Source organism: Aythya fuligula, chromosome 5, assembly GCF_009819795.1.
Source record: "Aythya fuligula isolate bAytFul2 chromosome 5, bAytFul2.pri, whole genome shotgun sequence".
NCBI classification, from domain to species: Eukaryota; Metazoa; Chordata; class Aves; order Anseriformes; family Anatidae; genus Aythya; species Aythya fuligula.
In genome coordinates this window covers 54,196,405-54,218,666 of record NC_045563.1, presented here as the reverse complement: position 1 = coordinate 54,218,666, position 22,262 = coordinate 54,196,405, and the positions used below count along the sequence as shown (strand labels likewise).

General features: G+C 43.2%; 1 protein-coding gene across 6 annotated transcripts in view; it reads right to left on the bottom strand.

Moving 5' to 3' along the window:
* Positions 1 to 22,262, bottom strand: part of NAV2 (neuron navigator 2) — a 395,640-nt gene that overhangs the window by 212,444 nt on the left and 160,934 nt on the right. For 4 of the 6 annotated variants that reach the window (XM_032187590.1, XM_032187591.1, XM_032187593.1 and 1 more), the window contains exon 1: positions 11,176 to 11,481. The exons of the other annotated variants lie outside the window; for them this stretch is intronic. In XM_032187590.1, the coding sequence (XP_032043481.1) occupies positions 11,176 to 11,433 (258 nt within the window). In that variant the 5' untranslated portion in view covers positions 11,434 to 11,481. Of the gene's footprint in view, positions 1 to 11,175; positions 11,482 to 22,262 lie in introns of those variants that run through there. 6 annotated transcript variants of the gene reach the window in all.

Genomic DNA, 22,262 nt, shown 5'->3' with positions numbered 1-22,262 from the left:
CTACTGCTGATGCAGCAGCCCACGGGGAGCCAGGGGAGGAATTGGTCCTCAGTACAATGCTTCATGCCGACGGCCATTGCTCAGACTATGAAGACAACGGCCCAGTGCAAACCTGCCGGATCCTGGAGAGCTCTGGAGGTGACAAAGAGGACTAGGTGGTATCTAGCTCGTGTTGCTGGGGCCCAGAGGAGACGCTTCAGCACAAATGTGAAATTCTGTGCAGGAGAGTGAGCAATCTGCTATTGAGCATTCTAGGAGCTTTCTGATTTCAGACTCTTTCCTACGCCTTTTTTTCTTTTTTTTTTTTTTTTTTTTTTTTATGTGCCTACAACTGCAAGTGATCTGTTCAACACAGAGAGACTAGGAATGATTTCTCTGTTAAAAATTAGGTACAGATGCCTCGCTATCCAACCCAACAAACCAGAGCACTGGTGGAGACCTGTGTGCATCTCACATCCCACCGCACCGCACTGTGTGTGCACACTAACCTCACCTCCAACAGGGCTGGTCCTCCAGCCCTCACCACCAGCCTTCCAGCTGGAAAGCACCCCTGAGAGACACATTTTCCTTAGGACAACCAAAGCAACCCATGGCAGAGGCAGCCCCAAGCCTCCCACAGGACCCTCACTCACCCCCCTGCACCTGAGGCTTGGGTAGCTGCTGGCAAGGACAGGACACAGCACAGCAGATAGCTGTGGTTCCCCTTCCCCGCCCTTCAGCACCTACTCCACCACCCAAAGGCAGCCAGATACGGGGCCAGCCTGGGGTCCCCTCATGGTCTGGGGCCAGATCCTCTTTCAAGTGTTTTTGCCCCTTATGAGGGTTTTGGAGTCCAAGTATTAAATCCTGTAACAACAAGCCGCTCCATGTCATCCTCAGCCTACCAGGTAAAAAGCCGAAAGGCTACTGAGTCAGAGCTACCAAAAGCAAAATCCTGCTTGCCGCAGAGGGAAGTTTCCACCTAACTGCTTAGAAACGGCCTCCTAGGCAACCACTGCTCTTCCCTCTTGAAAAGCAGAAAGCGGGTTTGTGCAGGAAATTCGAGCAGGTTCCTCAGAATTCCCCTGGCCTCGTACAGCCCTCATCCAGAGGCTTTCCTCCTGCCCTTCCCAGCTGCAGGAGGACGGGCACCTTTCTGCCAGCCGGCCCTGGCAGCGCTCTGCTCTGCTCCCGTGTTACCCGGCATGACCAGATCCCCATGCGCTCCCTCCCCGGGCATCTCGGAGGAGTAAGACATAGCAATGCTGAAAATACTCTTTCCCAAAATAATCCATCCCAATAAAGCCACAGACGAGCCTGGAATATGTATGCCCATTCTGAAAAGTAGCCTGACCTGCAGTGACAGAGCAAAAAGAACAACCCATTTCTAAGCTCTGGCTTCAAACGGCCTACGCGCACTTGATCTTGTAACACAGATGACATTTTTAAAATTAGTTTTGAAGACTTAAATGTCTGTAAGGCTTTTTGAAAGGAAGGATAATTTGTAACTGAATCAAATTTGTCTTACCAGACTAATCCATTAATTACTGTCTCCACCAGCAATAATCAAAGTTGCGCACTGACCTTTGCGGATGCAAAGGTGTCCTCGACATCTGTTCCAGGACTTTGAGCCTTGGACACACACATACAGATACTGTTCTTAGACGAAATCTACGAAAATAAAACTTTGCATCGTGCTATGTTGTCTAAGGAGGGTTTCTGACTCTGAAAAACATGACATGAATCTTTACATCTCCTTGAACTTAGGATATGACACCTGATGGCTGCATCTGCCAGAGGAAGCAAATCTGCTAGGCCACTTGTACAAGTTGATTAGAAATGACTTCCTTGTAATTAGTGTCATAATCTGAGAAAAGGCCAAAATAGACATGACATGGAAGGGTATCTCTTGCACTCTTAAAAACTGTCATAGAAAAGCAGCATCTAACTTACCAGTACTACCATTACCTGTAGTTTCCAACAGTGGGCGGCTCAAGTGGACACAGAGGAAGAGAAAGGGAGCAGCTCCTAAATACCTGTTTTCAGATACCCAAGTATAAAAACATCTCAGTACCCACATGTACTACTGGATGTCACCACACAGACCTGATCAGCAACGTGAAACTCCTCTAGGGTATTCATTTTGTTTTACCAAACACACTTTGTGCAGAAGTTCGGCGGGGTACGACCGGGTTCTTCCACGATTCATGGTACGTGCCCTGGGGACGCCCGGGACCACCCGAGCCAAGAACCTGTTCGTACCCCAAGTCGGGCACAGACATGGTGGCAAACCTGATGCTATTACAGTCCAAAGCAGGATGCTATTGCAGTCCAAAACTGAACAAGCACAGGGGCAAAAGTCCTCGTAAAAGCCTATCTCGAAACCCAGAGGTTAGATATTTTTCCTTTCGTTTATTGTTTTCCCACACATTGCTTCCAATTCTAAAATAACCCTAAAGTAAAATGAAAAATAATCCAAGGATAACACACCTAAAAATACTTTCAAGAGGAAAAAAAAAGGTGGAATCACAGCAAAAGTCCAGATCTCAGCCTGATTTAAAATAGGAAGCAACCTGTTTTTTCAATTATTTACTTTAATAAACGGTTTATTTATTATAGGTTTTAGCAACTATTTCCATGCCTGTGATTTGCAAAAGTGAATAAACTGAGAATGTTTCCACAAACTATTTCAGAAAGAACAATTTACAGATAAAATTAGAGACATACAAGCAAGTGCCAAGTGTTTGACTGAATTCCCGTTCTTGGTGAATGGAAAACCAGCAAGCAGCCTCCTGTTACAAAATGTACCAACAGTTCATGTCTAATAATACACATAAAATCTGACCATTTATATACTTCAAATATAACTGTTTCTAAAAATAATGCTCAACCAGGGTATTTTTAGTCAGGTAGATTTCTCAGGGGAACGAATGTGAATTTGGTTGAGATTCTACAGTTTGCTCCAAGGAAGAGCAAATGAAATCAATGGGGTAAATTTTAAGAGCATCTCTTGATTTATACCAAAATCAAAATGTAAAATTTAGCCCCATAGCTTAAATGAACAGAAAGCAAATGAGAAAAAAATGGAAGGAGAGAAAAATTCTTCCACTGAAGGCCCAACTGTCGATTTATTCAAAACCCTATCTTCTAAAACAATATTTAAATTTCTTTTGTAATGCAAGTTTAGGAAGTTCAACCAAAGTAATTATTAATTTAAATACCTCCTTAATTTCTTCTGCTTTGGTAGGAAAAAGTGACGCGTAGGCTAAAAGCATTGAACTACTCTACAAATTAAACTGAGATGTAAATCCAGGGGTGAGATAATATGGAAACTGAAGTTCCGGAGCAGACAAAGTTTCTCAAAGGACTCTTCAAAGGAAATCAGAGAGAGCCAAAACCAACCCCCAGATTTCCCAAACCAAAAACGAAATCCACCCTTTCCATCTCGATAAAATAAAGGCTTTCTTTTCAAATAGACTCTAGATTAAAAACAAACAAAACCACATACAATTTGGATATTCCAAATATCGGCTGGAATTTGTAAAGAGCACAGGTGGTGTTCATCCCATCATTGTTTCTTTCTATTTGGTAGTTTTCGGTACTTATCCTTGGGGAAGATTCATTATATTTACCAGATCTTATTTCTGATGAGAGCATTTTGTAGAAGACTGGAGAACAAGACTTTACGATGAGCTCCATGAGGTATGCCAGTGAGGTTTTCAGTTACTAAGACCACTTGTACGGCTAAAAGTACTGTCTATACTAGGCCTACCATACACAGAAATGCTTCTGTCTTTTTGTTTCCCCATTTTACACTTGCTTATTAAATTTAAAGGATTTTACCCATATTTGAACATTAACAAATTAGATATACCAGCTAGCAGTTGGACAGCTAGGAAGACTCAATGCATTTCTGTTGGCACTAAACTTCAGTTCAAACAAACCTCCAGCAGAGATTTAGTGTCTAAAAAATTAAAACACAAACCATACATCAAAGAAGAGACAAACAACGGAGGAAAGGTAAAAGCCAAACTCTGTAAGCTTCCAGAGAAATTCGCCAGTGCAGCTGAGGATACCAAGAAAGGCAGGGAGAAGGAGAGCAAGAGGAAAAAGGAACTTGTTACTGGTTAGAGGACAGCTGGACCGAAGCATCTACTTGGGTAGTGCCGTGCATAAAGCATTGGAGCAATACACGTAGTGCTTCTACAGAGCAATACTTCTTAAATCAGGGACAAAGTTGAAAATGCTCACTGAAATCATATAACTTCTGGAATAAGCTAGAAGTTTCAAGGACAGAGGGAGAACTCTTGGACACTGTATGAATAAGCGTTTTGAATTGAATAACAAGTAGCAGCAAAGAAGAAAGATAATCTAATAGTCTGGGGACAAGCTAGTAATTTTCTATAGCACAGCAGACACTGTGACCTTGGGTAAGTCTCTTTGTACCTTAGCCGTTCATTTACGAAGTAAGAACCATATCCCTACCTCTAGAGAGTGCTTTTAGGATAAGTATATTAAAGTTGGGAAGCCCCCTTAGATACTACCTATTAGCAGTAATCAGAGAAACAGCATAAAACTCAAAAGCGAGAAAAAAGGTCATATTAAATGGATGTTTCAAACCCACTCACCCTGGGCCATGAAAACTTGATTGAATTCAACAGCAGCATTAGGTCACCAACACATAGCTTTGGAAATGCCATTTTGGGCAAGTCCACAGCAAGGTACCGACCTTGAGAAGGAACATAAAATGTTGAAAAATGTTCTTTTTTTTTTTTTTTTTTCCCTGAAGAGCTGTCTGAAACCAATAACAGAGCAAAAAACATTTTCGCTCGTTATCCAGTCACAATTAAAAGCTGAATGGCACTCAGAACCCAAGTGACCTTTTGTAGACTCAAAATGAAAAACCAATGATGAAATAACCTCTTGAGTTTATAGAGCAACCTTACAGCTTTTGTTCAAATGCAGGGCATTTGAAGAAGGTAGTTCTTCAAATTAAATGACAAATTACTGAAAACCCCATATTAATAATCACAATAGAACACTTTATAACTTGTTACCTCGTTTGTTCTCTGACAACATTTCACTTGGACCAAACACCTTACAATTTATCATATGTCCCTATAAAATAATAATCAAAACTATTATAATCATAAATAGGAGGGTTTGGCGACTTAAGAGACCCAGACTGCTGATACAGCAATCTTCTGGAAGAATATAATTAAGGACATAACTACCATTACATAAGCAAGCTCATCGCAATCAATACTAACTTAAAATCAATTTTGTGGTTATAGATTTTGCTAGCCTAAATCTATGCCTTTCCTTAGATTTTTCCAACTCTTCACTAAAACTTCTTTGTACGCATCCTAAACATGACTTCATTTGGCTTCCTCCAACAAAGCAAAAAGCCATCTTTTTTGGTTATTAGTATTACTAACTACATTTGTCAACATTTCTTTTATAAATTAGCATGGCAGTGTTGGTGAGACTCGACTCCACCACTGAGGCAGCTTGCATAATGGCATTGAGACCAGTGTGTGTACATCTGATTTTCAGCTAGAACCAGATTAAGCCTCACAAGATTCCTACCCCTTCTGAAGACAGCTCTATACTAAAACTGCCAAGCCCACCATCATGAATAAAAAATGGCTAATGCATGTGAGAAACAAGGGCATAATTTTTCTGCAATTTTTTTTTTTAAATCTTTCCCCTCATGAAGCTTCAGATTAGCAAGAAGTTGATATGGAGTTATAAAACTGCTTTTGATAAAAATAATTAAAATTCAGAAAAGCAATTACTAATATCTGAACTATACAAATTCCTCTGGATTGCCAGTGGCATGGGATTGGGGACAGCAAGACAGAGAGGGCTAACTGATAGCTTATAGATTGCAAGTCACGCGTGGCTCGTGAACCAGTTGATGTCAGCCTAGATTTGAAGTGTGGAAAACACTGGAACAACCCATTAAATAATCCATTTGTGAGTAGCTAGACTACTGCAAGGCAGCACACAACTGACTGAAATACTCTATGAAATTTTTTGGTAGTGTACTATCAAGCTGGGAATGGCTACCAGGTAGGTTTTTACAAGGATCCTCAAGGGAGCATCTCTACCATTCCATGTTGTCATTAACTTGGAGAACAGAAGAGTTAATCGGAAAAACCCAGGGATGTTTCTAACCTGGATGGGTGTTGCAAACAGTTTGGGAGATACACATAGAACTTAAAATGTGTTTAACAAATTGGGAAAGCAGTGTGAATGGAATATCACTAAGAGAAAAATGCAGTGTAAAAATAGAAAATGGGAGCTATCTGAGCGAGGTAGTTTTATTGCAGGCAATGATATCATGCCACAGTGAATCATAAAAAAAAAAATATGAGTCAACAGGGTGGATTTGTTGCCAAAAATTAAAAATAAACTAAATCCTTTTAAAAATATCCATCAATTGAAAACTCAAGTGTAGGATAGGAGAAGTGATACCTGCTGCACTCAGCTATAATGAAGCAGAATCAAGTGTCCAGCTGGAACAGAATTTTTTACAAGAGATTTAGGCAACTTCTGCTGAACTGGGGTCAGGAGAGAGCATGAATAGTTGTAAGAGTTCTAGAAATCCTGAGAGAAACAGCTAAAAGGATTAGGTTTACTTTGAGTAGAGGAAGAGAAAAGCGAGGGAGAACCTGCCAACCCCTAGTGAGCACCTGTCTACCACATCTACCAAGGAAGGGACAAGCGAGCTGCCCAACTCGCAGCCGGAGAAGTGCACGTTTGGTGTCTGCAATCCCACTGCCACCCCTCCCTGCCAAACCTTAAGGACAACCGTGTACCCAAGCAGGGTGCTTCAGGTGATGGCTGAAGACACGCTTTCATAGCAGGTCAGACTGATGCCTGTCCACAGCGACTCGAGGTGCTGGAGTGGAAACGGAGGACCAAGGACTTTGTAACGTGCCGGTGGTTATAGGACTACTGCAGTTACTGAAGACCCAAACAGTAACTGCTTTTTAGGTTCTGCAGAGAGCAAAAATAAAGCAGCTGAAGTATACAACAAAACAGCAATGAACACGGTAATTAAATCCACGATGTCCTTCAGTGGCTTTCACAATAACGTGGCAACAGGCTGCGTTCTCGCAGCAGCCTCTTCCTTCTTGCACCCTGCACAATTTCACCATGGCCAAAGACTTCTAATTGGCAATAATTTTGGCCTTACACAATTAATGCAAATTTGGTAGCCAAATACAAACAACTTTTTCAGAATAACTAATAAATACCACGTTGTATATGAGAGATTACTATCTTACTATCTATTTGACAGAAGTTTCTCTGGTAACAAAGTTAAATATTTCCAAAACAATGCTCTCTAAACATGGGTGTAATTTACTGGCGCTGTTTTCAAATTAGACGAAATAAGCACAAGTGCAACAGTAGAGTACTGTTGTGCACAACACGGGGAGTTTAATATGGAAAAATGAATGGAGCATGTATATCAGTAACAATAAAATAGGCACAATACTGCCATGATTCATCGACCTAAGATTTCAGACTAACATTTACAATGGGCTTGATGCTAAAACCCTCAGACCTTTCTTTGGAAAGTGCCTCTGAAATGCACTGAAGAATGCTTTTTATAAATTGCACAGCATTTTAAATAACCCATTGCCCTTATATGGCCTTTAGGCACAAAATTTCCAGTTACTATAAAATTCAGCTTACACATGTAAAACCGTAACAAGAAGGTTCAAAAAAAAAAAAAAAAAAAAAAAAAAGACAAATAACCACACAGCAAAACATAAAGAAGTTCTTGCTGGTATCCTACTTTCCCAAGTAGGACACTATGATTTTCAGCATTTTTTAAAAAATGAATATTTTAATGAATACTACATGCAGTGCCCATGTCTTTTGAAGAATTGAGATCCAAATGAGTACAGTCTGGCACTGAAAAGCTGACGGACCTAGCACTGGTGTTCAGGTGGCTTGAATCATCCAACAACAGCGCTAGAACAGGACCTAGTACCTTCACGTTGTGACTTCCAGTCTATGCACTGCACACAGCCTCTTCTCTAGAATATATCAGTACAGAAAGCGCAAAGAAAAAGGCAAACATGAATTCAGTGTGGAAGCACATATACAGCCACGTTGGGGGAGAAAGATTCATACATATGCGCAAAGATTTCACTCTGTAGCATCCCTCCCATCATCTGTAGGCAGATGTCCTAAACATTAGGTCAAATGAGTTGCTCTTTGTCCTTATTTTGTCTGTGCTACTGAATTTTTAATTATGTAGTGCAGAGAGGACCGACTTCAACAGGATTAAGAGAAACTCCCTTAAATACTCCCAGAACATCCTGTGGCTTGGCGATTATGAAACTCTCCAGAGACATAATAGAAGTCTGAAATCCTTCATGTTGAAATAGAAGCTGAACTCAGATATCCTGCTCTCTTGAACAGATACTCTAACCACTCAGCAGTTGTATCAAAGCAACGCTTCTCTTCCAGTTGCGTTGAAAGTTGTCTGATGCCACCTTGGCTTTTGACAGCAGCAGTCGATGCCTCTAGCTCTAAGAGAAAGTTTGGGGATGCAAATTCCAAGTTCAGCCCCCACAAGGAATACAGCACGAGACACGCTGATTTCAGTCATTTTTATTTCTTGTCCTAGGGTTTTGATCCAAGTGTCAGAACCTCTTCGCAACTCTTCCTCCATCCACACAGGAAGATTTTCTGTCATTCCTGGTGGGCTGCAAACCCCTGCGGGGACCCAGATCACCAGAAGAGAGGTGCCAAAACACTCAGCATCAGTCCATTTTCTGGATCTAAACTATAAATGCCATGGGAAGAATGTAAATTCTCTCCCTGGCAGGGGAAACAGAATGCCAGGTGCCTGCACAGTAAAATGGCGAGGGCCATATTAGTGCTTAAAATATCCAAGGAAGCAGATGATCACCCCATAGCACATATATATATTCATTTAGTCCTAGTGCGGTGTTTAAGACTAAATTTTGTGGGGTTTATTATCAGAAAACACTTCTACACCTGAATATAGCTGAAGGTTTTTCCTGGGATAAAAATGGTTCTGCTACCAATACGCCACCTGGCAGCTGTCCCTCTGTCCCATTCCTCCTCCCACTCCTTCACAGGGGAAGGGAGGAAAAGAAGAGTACCCTTGATATAACTGATCCGGAAAGATCTCCCTTTGGATATAAACCGATGTCCCAGATCACTGCCTTGAATGGCAAAACCCTGCACGCTGATGTGGGTAGAGGAACTAAGGATGAATCAATAAGAATAACATAAGAGGACTGTGTTTACCCACGATAATGGATAGTAAAACAAACCTCACTCGTTCACACCTTAAAAGGTGCTGGTCACCCGCTCAGACTTATACACAAGAGAGGTTACTGAGCATGACAAAGCCTAGGATTTCTCCCACTGCCTAAGTTATTAACGCTCAAAATTACCTGACATTTCTTTTGCACCAATCTCTTCCTGTTTAAATACAATAACCCAGCTTGAAGACCCTTTCATCATCAGGATATAGAAATGGGGTTTTGTGCTACAGCTGTACATGTATAAGAAGGGTTAAAAACAACATGCTATTCTATTCCCCTCTCTGCTGCCAACAGCTACCACTCTGGCAGGATCTCTGGTTATAATGTAAGATCAGAAAATGTTTTTCAATAACAATCACTTTTGCAGGAATGTAAATTCCTATGCAGAAACCAAGGTGCATCAGAGAGCACAGCACATAATGAGATTTTGCTGACATTTCATAATTACAAGGACAGACACTAGCACAGGGGAAAAATAGCATTTGTTTCCCTCTTAAGAACATGATGTGATGCACAGGTCAGTCTGTCTGCTGCCACCACTCTGACACCAATACTTGTCTGTCTCCTTTTTCTGCTCTTGGTCCCCGAGGAGCTGCTACAGGCATGCTAGCCCAGCCTCACCAGCCTGATACGTCACTCTGGCTACCAGCAAACAAAGTGCAGCATATCCAAAAATCCAGGGCACGGGGCCAAACCCGCCCAGTCGGTAGTCATGCTTTCCTGAAGAGAACAGGGTTACGGGGCCACAGATTTCAAAGCCTAGATGGCAGGGATGACTCATTCTTCCCTGAGGAAGGAAAAGAAAGCAGAGAAAAGGAGAGAGGTATCCATCATCATTTCCCGATCCGGTACAGTGGTAGCACCACCTTCTCCTGGGATGAGATGCCCGTAGGAGAAGCCTGTAACGTATCTGTCTGTTTCCAAAATTCACCATGCTGCTACCCAGCAATCTCTGTAAGATGCTAATCGATTCTGCTTGCTGCAGCAGACCGTTCGTCTGCTTTGCTCATGCCGTAGTACGCTAGCACACGAATGGCTCACGCTGCTGCTGAGCACACTGGGGTATCGGCAGCACAAGGCAGCCTGAGCCATGCTGAAAACGTTACAGTGCTGATAAAAAAGGAACTGAGATGAAGAATGTACGATTCTCCTCCCTATGCAGGAGCAGCATCTGTAAAAACAATAGATTTCACGACGCTGTGGATGTTTTCTAAAAAATGCAAATTGATAAGAGGCTGCACCTGTGATGTCACGCACACATAGCATTAAAACAGACAATTCTGCCTGAATATCCCTCTCCTATGTAAGCTATTTAACGTAGCTGCACTGTGAATGACACTTGTATTGTACCCGAGCATAAAGCACTGCCTCCCTTCTGCTCCCCATACAACTGCAAACACCAGACGTTCACGCAGCTAACGCGGTGTGACCACAAGCAAATACAATCTATGTTCATGACAACCAGCAATCTCCCCACGTCGCAGCCACAGAACCCAGCCAACGCAATCAGCACCTACAGGACGGACACAAAGAGCGCACCCCAGCAGCAGCATCCCTGCCACCTCCCTGCCACCAACCCCCAGGTGCAGGCAGAGCCAGTGCACGAGGCAGCGCAGGGCAAGAGCACGCACAGCACCATCCCTCACAACCCCAGTGCCAGCCCCACCAGGCTAGCGAAATTACAAAATCACCCCTCGGTAAGAGATAACCACTATGTGGAACAGAAAACACCCCGGCACTGCAGGCAGATGTTATTACACACATGTACCCCCCCACCACTGCTCACACCACTGTCCACCTCATAAAACCTGCTGCACGCATTCAATGTGTGACTCCATTCTCCCGTACACCTCCCCAGCCTTCGGCGCTTTCTAACCTGTGTGTCAAATCCATTTTCTACCGAGCTACTCTTCCTTGGTGGGAGTCCATCTCCTGCGTTTTCTTGCCCGTTAGGAGACTTGAGAGGAATCTGGCTGGAATAGGATGGCTTCGTCACCTCCACCTTGTTCCCAAACTTCAGGTAACAGGGCTGTGGGATGGTCCTGGCCGTCGGGACGTGCAGGATCGGAGCAGCGCTGTGGACGGGTTTAGGTAGTCCCGATTTCATTTTGGAGGCTACCAGGATGGCTGGCATTTTCTCCTTCTGCTTCCCTAACACGTTTCTGTCAGCAGCAGCAACGGTGGAGACAGCAGGCAGGGAGAGAGAAAAGGACACGGTTGGGGAGCTGCTGTGCTAGAGCAGCCTGGCTGACTGCAGGGATCTCCAAAACCAGCTCAGAATTAAAAAAAAAAAAAAAAAAAGCTTTCAGCCTAAAATATCTCGCAGCTTCGTGCCAGCCTTCCACCTGTTTCCTCTGATTTTATTCTCAGTTCCTCGCCACTGTCCTCCTCCCTATTCCTGCTGCCGTTCAGCTCGCTCCTTCGTTTCTCCGGCCGGGTTCTCCCCCTGGCAGCAGCAGCAGCAGCAGAGCCGCCTCTCGCTCCGTCTCCCCGTCACTGCATCCCCGAGCCCCCCAGGAACCTGCTGCTGCCGCAGGATTTCCAGCTTAAGATGTCTTTCTCCGCTCTGAGCCGAGCAGCAGATGCAGCTCAGCGCCTTAATGACTGATGCCCTTGGACGCCAGCCTCGCCGAGCCAAGCCTCTTAGAAGCCTTAAGAGCTGCCCACAGGACGGCGACGCCGGGGAAGGAGAAGCGCCCGCTCCCGAAACACGCCGAAATGCCCCGGATCCCCGTGTACGCGCTCAGCTGCCGGGGAGGGGGGGGAGCGGCCGCCGCCTCATGGTAGGCGCTGCCCGCGCCCGCCGCGCTCTGCCTCGGCTCCCGCCTGAGGCGCGGCCGGGCTCCGCCACAGCCCGGGGGGAGCCGGGGCGGCGCTGCCGGGGGAGCGGGAGCCAAAGCCTCGCCGGAGGAGGGGCCGGAGCCCAACCGCCTCGGGGCCCTCGCACCGAAAGCCCCGAGGGCTCCGGGAGCCTCCCGCCGAGGGGATGGCAGCTCTGTGAGGCCCCCGGCCGGCCCTCAGCTCCCCCCCCCCGCTCCCCTCAGCCTCTGTGAGGCAGGGGAGGGTCCCGGTCCCCACAGCTGCACCCGCAGCCCTCCTGAAGGGGCTCGGGGCACCCCTTGGCCTTATGCCTGCCCCACAGAGGGCACCCCATATCCCACCAGGTGCAAGGACAGGTTATTACATCTTGGGCTGGTTCAGACCCAAACCTGCAGCGTTTCCAGGGTGCGAAGGGCTCTAGGATGAGGCAGCAAGGCTAGGAGAGTGTTTTAGGAGTGAGAAAGCTCAACTGGAAATCAGATGAGTCCCCGCATCCCTACATCCTTCTGGGGACGCCATCTGAGATGACTTAGCCAAAGTCACAGAGGGAGTAAGAGGCAGAATTGGAAATGAGAGTCAGAATGTGTTACACTCTTGCTAAATGACTATCCTGCCTCAGCATTTCAGTGTAAAAAGGTCTTGTCCCCATTAACACCAAAAACTGTTTCAGAAGACACTAGGCACTGTTTGGATATTGTTTTGGGGTTTTGTTTTTATCTGTCTCACATTAACCCAAAAGCAAAGCCTGGACAAACCACCACTGCTGTCTGCCCTGTCTCCCCCTTAGCATCACCCCCTGGTCGCCGAATTCCAGCTCCCACAGCACACACGAAGCTCCCACGTGAACTCGGCATTGCGTTGCTCCTGGGCCATTCAGCACATCTGAAAATATGTATCTATCAGCCCCACAGGCAGCTTTGTATTAACTCTAAGAGGGTAACTTTTTAACAGTTTATTTTTATGAGTAACTCTGTTTCCAGTCTAGCTCTTATTCCACTAATCTCAGGCTGGAAACAGCCCATCTCCATCCATCCACCTCATTGGGAGCGATCTTCCAACGTTTACCTCCCTGCCATAAAAACAGCACACAGTATCTGCTTAGGCACAACTGTATAGAAAATTTTAAAGCCCAACAACTTGACAAAGAAAGTCAGACTGGCCATACGAAAGGACTGGTAGTTATGGGAACAGAAATGTGTAAAATGCTATGATACCATTTCCATTGTCTAGTGCTGAAAACTCAGCCTTCCTAACTAAAAAGGTTGGGCTCAAGTACGAAAAGCTTGAAAAAGATCCAAGCCTGAAAGCAAGGCTAATTTTAGGCCTGTAATAAAATACAGTAAAGTTTAAAAACTATTAGAAGATCTAATTGACAGCTTTATTTTCTGTTCTTCACTTACACATTTTATTAGGTTCAGGCCACCAATCCCAGATGCACAGGACTCGCCAGGTTTTGTTGTTCTGTTTTCATCTGGGGAAAATGGCTAGGTTACAGTACACTAAGACAGATACATAGCTAATTTGAGTAAAATGAAATGATTCTTCCAATTGCTACTTTAATAATTAATTAATGATACATGAACGATTATTGATGATACATACTGCATCCAGTGGCAACGCATCTGCAACATAAGGCCATAAACTGTTTACAGGTCACATACTGCCTAGATCTACAAAGATGGACAATGCTAATTTGGTCCATCTTTTCAAGTAACTAATCATTATTTTTCTCTTAATAAATACTTTTACCTGTTTTTACAGCTAGCATTTTTAGAAGAAACTACTTTTTTTTTTTTCTGGACAGTCAATGGGATCCGGAAACCATCACCCAGATTTCTGTATCCGAGCTTTTAGAGTAAGCAATATTAAAAAGCAAGAGCTTCATTTTTTCCTGCCACAAATGTCAGATGAGCCACTAACTAGGAGAACATTCCCCTGCAGCTCTAAGATGATGAGTATTTTTGCTTGAATAACCACAACATTCTCCCTTATCTGCCTGAGGTCCAGTAAGCATCCACCCTGTTCCCTGACTGGGGGCATGTGGAAGGAAAAAAAATAAAAATGCTATAAACAAGCATTTTACTTCCCTGGAAGAAAACAAATAAATAAATAAATAAAACGAAGTAGTAGTGACTTGACTTGGCTTCTAGGACTGATTTTTAAGCTCGGGAAATGCCTTTGCTCAGGAGTCAAGCTGCGGCCACTTAGCGCCATCTGAGGTGCCAAGGCTGGTGTCAAGAACTGGCTTAATATTCTCAAAATGTTACTAAGCAGCCCAGTACTTCAGCAGAAGCTATTTTAATAGTTTGTAGTTCAAGAGCTTGTACGCAAGTCAGCACATTGCCCAAAACAAAACCAGTAAACTGAAAAAGCCAGGGTTGACTGCTCTTGAATCTGGACGAATGGGACGAATGTTTCTGGAAAGCTAAAACCATTGAGGCTGCCCTCATTGCTCAGACACTACCAATTAACAACTGAACCCAAGTGGAAAGAAAATGCCTATATAGATCGCACATGGCTATTGCAAGTAAAATGACCAACTTCACCAAATGCAGCAAATGATGAGAGAATCAGACCTTCCCTTCAAATTGTGCTCAAGATCCATCCTCAATGAAGCCAAAAGTTACATTACTGTTAGTGAACAAAATACGTAGAATTATTATTACAATTAAAAAGCCTCATTAAGTAGGCTGGTAGTCCAGAACTGCTGATGGAACTGCACTCGCTTCTTGCTTGCAAATATCTTTATCTGTGCTTTCCTTGTCTTTTAGGCATCGTAGATGCATCTGAAACCTTCATTTTCAATCCACTTGAATATTCCTGAGATGTCACCATATATACCATCAATATCAGAAGACGTAATTGTTCTTACAAAAGCATTTTTGTCAAACAAATGCTGCCAGAAGGCCAGCTGTCCTATAGGCTGTGGCCACATCCAGCCTTGGCTCAACTCCATTAACTTCAGTGAAGTTATGACAGGAATAAATATGGACCTATTTTTGGCACCGCAGGCATTTTGCACATTCAAATCCATCCGTTGTCACTGATCACAGTATCAGATATGTAAAAGCCCGATCCGGTCTGCAGATTTATGTCACCATTTCATGGAAGAACCATAAAGGTATAAATGTGATCAAGCTGCTTTTTTTTTTTTTTTTTTTTTTGGTTGTGTTCCCAAAAGAGAAACTCTTGAGGTTAGAAAACAGGAATAGTGGTGGAGGCATTATATAATTTGGCATCCGCTCACCACAGCAGTTATAATCTGTACATGTGAGTTCTTTATATAGAGCAAAGGAGAAAACCTTGGTTCTGTTCCCAGTTCTTTTCACAAAAATCTCCTCTGTATTACACTAATTCTGATCTAAAATCCCTTTTGTAATCCCCTGACATGTTTCTAATTCACACTGGGTTTAATTCCACCTCATTTTATAACAGTGTCATGCTTTAACAAATACACAAGGTAAATTCTATCTGGACAAGAAACACCCTTGGTGCATTTTTAGAAGACGCACATAAAGTTTCACTTGCAACATCAGTGGTGCAGGCAGGACTTGCACATGGTGACACGAAATGGCACCATTTTAATTGAGCATCTTCTGAAAAATGTTCCCATTTAGTACTGTTTCTGTAGCAGAACATTTGATGTTTTTGTAACGTCATCATGAATTGTAGGAGCTGGCATCACAACCACATTGAAATAATTTGCCTACCTCTTTCCAGACTTTTTTTTAATTTTAAATTTCATGATGTATTTATCATTGGATTACATGACCAGCATTTTACTTGAAGATGACTCTGGTAGTGCTTTACTCAAAAGCTACATACATTTCTACTGTTAGAGCCAATGCAACAACACCGAGCTGCTTCTTCAATTTCATTTTGCTGCAGTTGGTTTTGGACCTGTAGCCACCTCACCTTCTCAGGATCTAGTAAAACTGGGCTCAGCTGGCAGGAGACAGACATCCTAACAGCAGTGCTCTGACTGGCTTTGGAAAGGCCCCTCCTTCTGACTTTAAATAAATTCCTGAGACTTAAACTCAGCAAGAACAGGAGTGGAAGGGATTTAGGATGCAAGAGCTTGTTTCAAGTAACGCTTTCGGCAATGCTGTAAGTTTCAGATGCGTATTGTAAGACCTTGTCTGACTATACTGTGGTCACAGCACTGACCACTGTGTAACACCTAGTGCATAATGCATACATTTTATGATCCTACCAGCCTAGCTTTGTCACGCCAACCTACAGCTCACCTTGATTCACTATCTGTTAACATCTGTGATCATAAGTACAAACATCTTCCCATGCCACTAACAGCACCTGGGATAAATATTTCAATACCATTTTTAAAGGATTCTCACAAATCACATCCTCCCAACAGGGATGTGCATCTGGGTATTCTTAATCTATTCATGTGTCCTTTGTTTCCTCAAGGTTAACAGTACCAGCTCCTATATTATTTTATGCCTGATTTGACGTTGTCCATGGCTTCATGTATTTGGAAAAGCTAAGAAAGCATCTGTGACTAGAATCACACTAATGAGCACATCACAGAAGGAAGGTGGTGATAATCCAAATACCACTAATGCACTTCACTGGTAAAGATCATCAAGTTAAGGTGAAATATGAAGATGAATTAAAAAAAAAAAAAAAAAAAAAAAAAAAAAAAAAAGTGCTCTCTTCCCTGTGCTGCTATACTCCCTGTCTTCTCGAGAAACACTGGGAAAAGAAAATCCTGGAGTTACAAGCTATGTCACACCATCAGCTGACAATCTCACATCATTATTCCTTCTGAACCTTGCTGTCCCTCACTGGCACATTTCAAACACAACCACTCCATCATCTGCAAGAGTGGTCATAGCCTGAAGGTAGGCAAAAATCACCTGAGAAGCAGATCAAAAGATAAGGCTTTATTTCAGCTGGATCTGCTTAGGCATTCCAACCTAGCCTAAGCTGCCATAAATTTCTCCCACATTAGCAGTTTTGAACAAACATAAATTGGCCAAATTACCATCAAGCAACTTCAGCTGTTTTCTGAAGACCAAATGATGACTGTTCAAACAAAATGCTGACAGTCATAAAGCTCTAAATCAGACAGCTCTAAATCAATATAGTTTTACTACAGCCAGAGCCAGAATTTGACATTAAAATGTCAAGTATTAATCAAATCTTACTTAAATTGCTGTTCCAATCCTGTCCTATATTCACATTATCTCCTTGGCCATTGGTGCACGTAACCAACAAATTTGTATGAGAATAGTCCCCTTGCTTACTGAGCGCAGGCACACAGCTGGGTTGATGACGTACAGCACAGCTCTGGAGCCGTGGAAGTTGTGCTTGCCATGCTCACCAGCTGGGTATCAGAGGAACACAAATATCACCCTGCACTTGCAGGCTTTGCCAAGTACACTTTGCAACCGAATTTGGTGCCCAGGCCTCTCCAGTCTGCAGGCAGCCACTAGAAGCCAAAAAAAGAGAGCGTTCCCACAGGGCAACCACTCAGGAGCGGTTCTCCACTGGAGGTCACCTGCAATGCACCACACAGTGTCATAGTGATTAATTGCAGTGCTACGAACTCCAGCTTTATCTGAATGTGTTAGCAGAATATATATAACAACCTGGGCAGTTCATAATGATATAAAAGGAAACGCTGAAAGCACTTAACACGATGCCCCAGGACGAATGCTGCCAGCTTCCACGGCTCCTTCAAAGATAGATTTGTCCTGATTTAATGATAAGGCAAAATCCAAACATCCTCAGAAGGTAAAGGTGGGGGACAGTGGCCCTACTGAAATTTTTAAGTCAGAAACTTCCATGAAACTTCTTCAAATTCACACAGCCATAACTGAGGTCAACCTTAAGCCCAGCAGCTGTAACTGTTCTTAAGAATCAACTTGCACAAAGTAACAATCACCGTAATAATGATGTGCCACCTCCATCTCCAGTGTGATAATCCATCACAAGGCAGTTTGAGGAAGACTACCATAAACTGTGGATAAACAGAAAGTACCAATTTGGTTTATATTGAAAATGTATGTATATATCATATATATTATTTAAATATATAAATACAAACAAACACCAAACATCACGCTCAGTTTAAAACCAGAAAAAATCAAAAATCACTTTGCAAGGAAATGTACAGGACACAATTACTCTTTCTGCCTTCTAGTCCAATACTGAATTCTCAAGCCTGAAGTGTTATAAGACCACCAAGCATCCTCATGCACGGTAAGACCAAGTTTCCCTTCTCAAGCATCCTGGCATCTCCTTGGTTCTCCCATTAGCAAACTGCTAACTGCCCCTCCTACTGCTTTAACAGAGATTTTTCCAAGCTTTTGCAGTATCAGTCACCCAAATATCACGTCCAAGAAGTCACTGAGTGTTGCAATGTTTTGCCTATTTTGGTTTAATAACAAAACAAAGGAAGTAATGATTCATGATGTTTGTTACCTTAAACAGGCTCGATATTTCAATATTTAACTTCTTGTGTTAAGTGACAGGATATTATTCTATCCTGAGGTTTCCTGTCACCCAGAATTTTACATATGGTTTTTTATTCAACTTACACTGTTTAAATCTACAGTATAAAGACCTGACAGCATCGCATTTACCTTAAACATCTCATCCCATGATTTCTAATAGTGCTACTCAGCGTGTTTGGAATATTTTGCAAACGTGTCAGCGTCAAAACCCTACACACAGCCCTAGCAGGCAGTATTACCCCCAGAGAAGATCTGGCTGAAGCTTATCATATAATATGTAACATGCAGCCTTCTTTTCAGATAGATGGAATTCAATCGATGGGACGATTTCCTGCATTCCAGAGATGCAGTCACCTCCTGTACTGGAATTAACACAAGCTTTGCCTATTCCAGCAGCAAAGCTCAAGTTGTGGTGTTGTGAAAGCAGTAGAAGCCCATCGTCCCCATCACAACACTAATGTACCACTGGCTGTTGGCAAACGGGGCACCTTGTCACAGGCAAAGTGCTCATTAGATGCTCTGGTCGCTTGTACCCTGCTTGGCAGGGGGAACAATGACGTTACAGATGCTGAAAGAGACGCAACTGGATTTCAAAATGCATCCATCTGTTTAATTGCCCAAAATGACTTAAAGGAGTGGGATAAAATAAGCACAGCTGCTCCCTCAGCATGTTAAAAAAAAAAAAAAAAAAAAGCATCATCTGGAAAATAACTGGCTAAATATCAGATTTTGTAGACAGTGATCCGCAATGAAGCTCCGATATGCATCTAACATCTGTTTCACCTTCAATTATACCTCCAGACTTCGCAGCTCTGGCATCTTGAAGAAGCAGTGGAAGTCCCGACCTTCGTCATAACCAGCTCCATGTCTCCTCAGCTCACTCAGTTAGTCCCTTTAGAAAAACATCACCTATTCGACCTTGTCACCCCCCACAAAGCACATACAACTATTCTCAAACAAGAACCACTGTGGAACCATGCAGTGTCCTTCTCTTTGGATCAACGTTAACAAACTTCAGAGAAACATCCACACGGGCAGCACGGTGGTAAGGAGATAATTACAAGTGAACCAGCACCAATTTTAATTCAAAGAAACCACTCTGTGTCCACCCGTCTGCACTAACTGGAGGGAGCTCAGCAGAGGGCCAGCAGGATGGCTGATCCTCACCTGCCTTGTGAGGGGAGGCTGAGGAAGGGCCTTCTTCAGCCAGGAGAAGAGACAGCTTCGGGGCATGTTGCAGCAGCCCCAGGGAGCTTCCAGAGCCAGGCTTTATGCTGCAGTGCCCAACAGGAGGCCAGGGGACAACAGGCATGAGCTGCAACAAGATGTTTAGGCTGGGTATAAGGAGAAATTTGGCCAATGTGAGAACAATCAGGCAGGGACACACCTAGCCCAGAGTGTGCTCGTGACTGTTCTTGAATGTTTTCAAGACCCAACTGGAAAAAGCCCCAAGCAGTGTGGTCTGATCTCATGGCTGACCCTGCTTTGAGCAGGAGGTTGGACTGGAGGCCTCCTCAGGGCCCTTCTCATCTGAAATATCCCTCTATTTCTTGAATAAAACAAAATAAAAGACATCTGGATCCATTGGAAGAGGCTTATTGGACATCAGCTATAAACACTAACCTGGTCCACCAGAACACGCTTAGGCAGGAGATCCAGAAGCAGGAACTACCAGCAAACCTTTAGGAAGGAAACCACAGCACATGTTTAGGTGTGATTTTAATTCCAGTTCTCCTCTCACATCTCTTAGAAAGACACTGAATGATGTGAACAGCATCTTGGCCTGCAGTAACAGTGATTTCGACATAAAATGCAAACTACGATGCAATTTTTTTCCCCTAGGGTATAACATCTGTGTAAACAGCAGGACCAGGACATCTCAATAAGCTCATTTGCATTCTCAATAACACTCTTACGGTATCCTGACTTCATCTGCAAAGACAAGGTCGATAGCTGGCCAAACATCAGATAGGAACCACAGAAGCATCTTCCACAGACGCGCGGCTGCCAGAAGGGACGAGGAGAATGCAGTAAGATGCCAGAGAGCACACCCGAGGAGGCTGCTGCATTTGCTTAAGAGGCAAGGAGAACATAGGGAGACATTGCAGATTACTGAGGAACACGTTACTAACACGCTGGGGAAGAAGAGAAGCAACCTGGCTAAACAGACATGAAATACAGGTTGAGACAGACTTCCAGTAACAGAAATTAGCATTTAATACACAACGTTAAAGCCTTTGAAGCGCATCACTCTGCAGAAGCAGTAGCACTCTTCCATAGGTATATAAATGGAAAACCAATTTTTCTTTGCAGTAAATAGCTTGAGCAATTAATAGCAGTTAGCTTTTCCTGTCTTCTTCCAGACAGGATACAATGTTATATTAAATCATGCAATTCTGGACCACCTAATGTTAGAGAAACAATTTGAGGATGAACTGTTACTGCTAATTATCAGAATTAAAAACTGAAATAGCAATGCCCATTTCTGAAAGTGAGATGACTTCCTGTTTCAGACATTAACTCTCCTGTTGCTCTACCCTGCCAGAAATCCACAAATCTGTCAGAGAAACTCTGGGCTGAAACCTTGAACACAAGTGTCATCGTACAGAAAACCTTTTGGAACATTTTGTGCCACCATTTTGGGGCTTTCGTCATAAACCAATTTATCTATCCTTGGCTAATTACTTCTTTTTTTTTCTCCTCCACACAGATGCAAAATATTTCTGTTTCTATTTTGTCTTTTATTTTTCATTTTCAGGCAGCTGCATCCACTTCCACAATCACCATCATCTCTGATGTCAGGAAAAAATTCTTCTGGGCAGTATCGCTGCGAGCACAACAATAAGAAGATTACAACTGCGTATGCATATGCATGCGTGCACACGCACGTGCATTGTGAGCAGAATAAAAATGTGGCGATGGCTAATTTGGCCCAGGAAAACCGTAACAGCATTTCTACATAAACAGGAAAAGGTTCAACACTGTTTGCGACACAACGTCACAAAGTCAATCCCGATCTCTCTTGCGCTGTGCTGAACAGGCATTTCCAATTCAAAAGAGTAATTAGCATGTTGTGTAAAAATTAGGGCACTAGCAAATACCAAAGCTTTAACCTGCTTTACAAAGATCAGTGAGAATCCATCGCCGTAAGCCCACCGCTAGCACTTGCTGCTGGGACAGGCAGCGCCGTGCCAGCACCACTGCCGCTGCTCACAGCAAACACCAAACCTCTCCAGGGGATGTTACATATCAGGGGTGTGTGTGTACATATATATATATATATATATATATATATATATATATATATAAAACACCATCCTCATTTTGAACTTTGAAGAGTAGAGACAGAGCCAACGATGGGAACAGGACTGTGATGAACATCCAGGTATAAAAAAAGAGACAGTATTAGGGTCTGGAAGCTCTGAACCTATTCCGCAGTGTACAGCATACACCCCTAAATGAGGTTTGTATTTTAAGGATGGTGTTAGTCTTGTTTTCACTTTCCCAGTGTTTTGGTCACTGATCTACATAACAGATAGCACCATCTCCAAAATCTATTGATTCCATCCAGAGGTGAAGTGAATTTACACTGATGCCACTGCAGTATTTAGTTATTACACTGATCAACACTACTTACTGAAGAACCCCAAAGGAAACACATTCA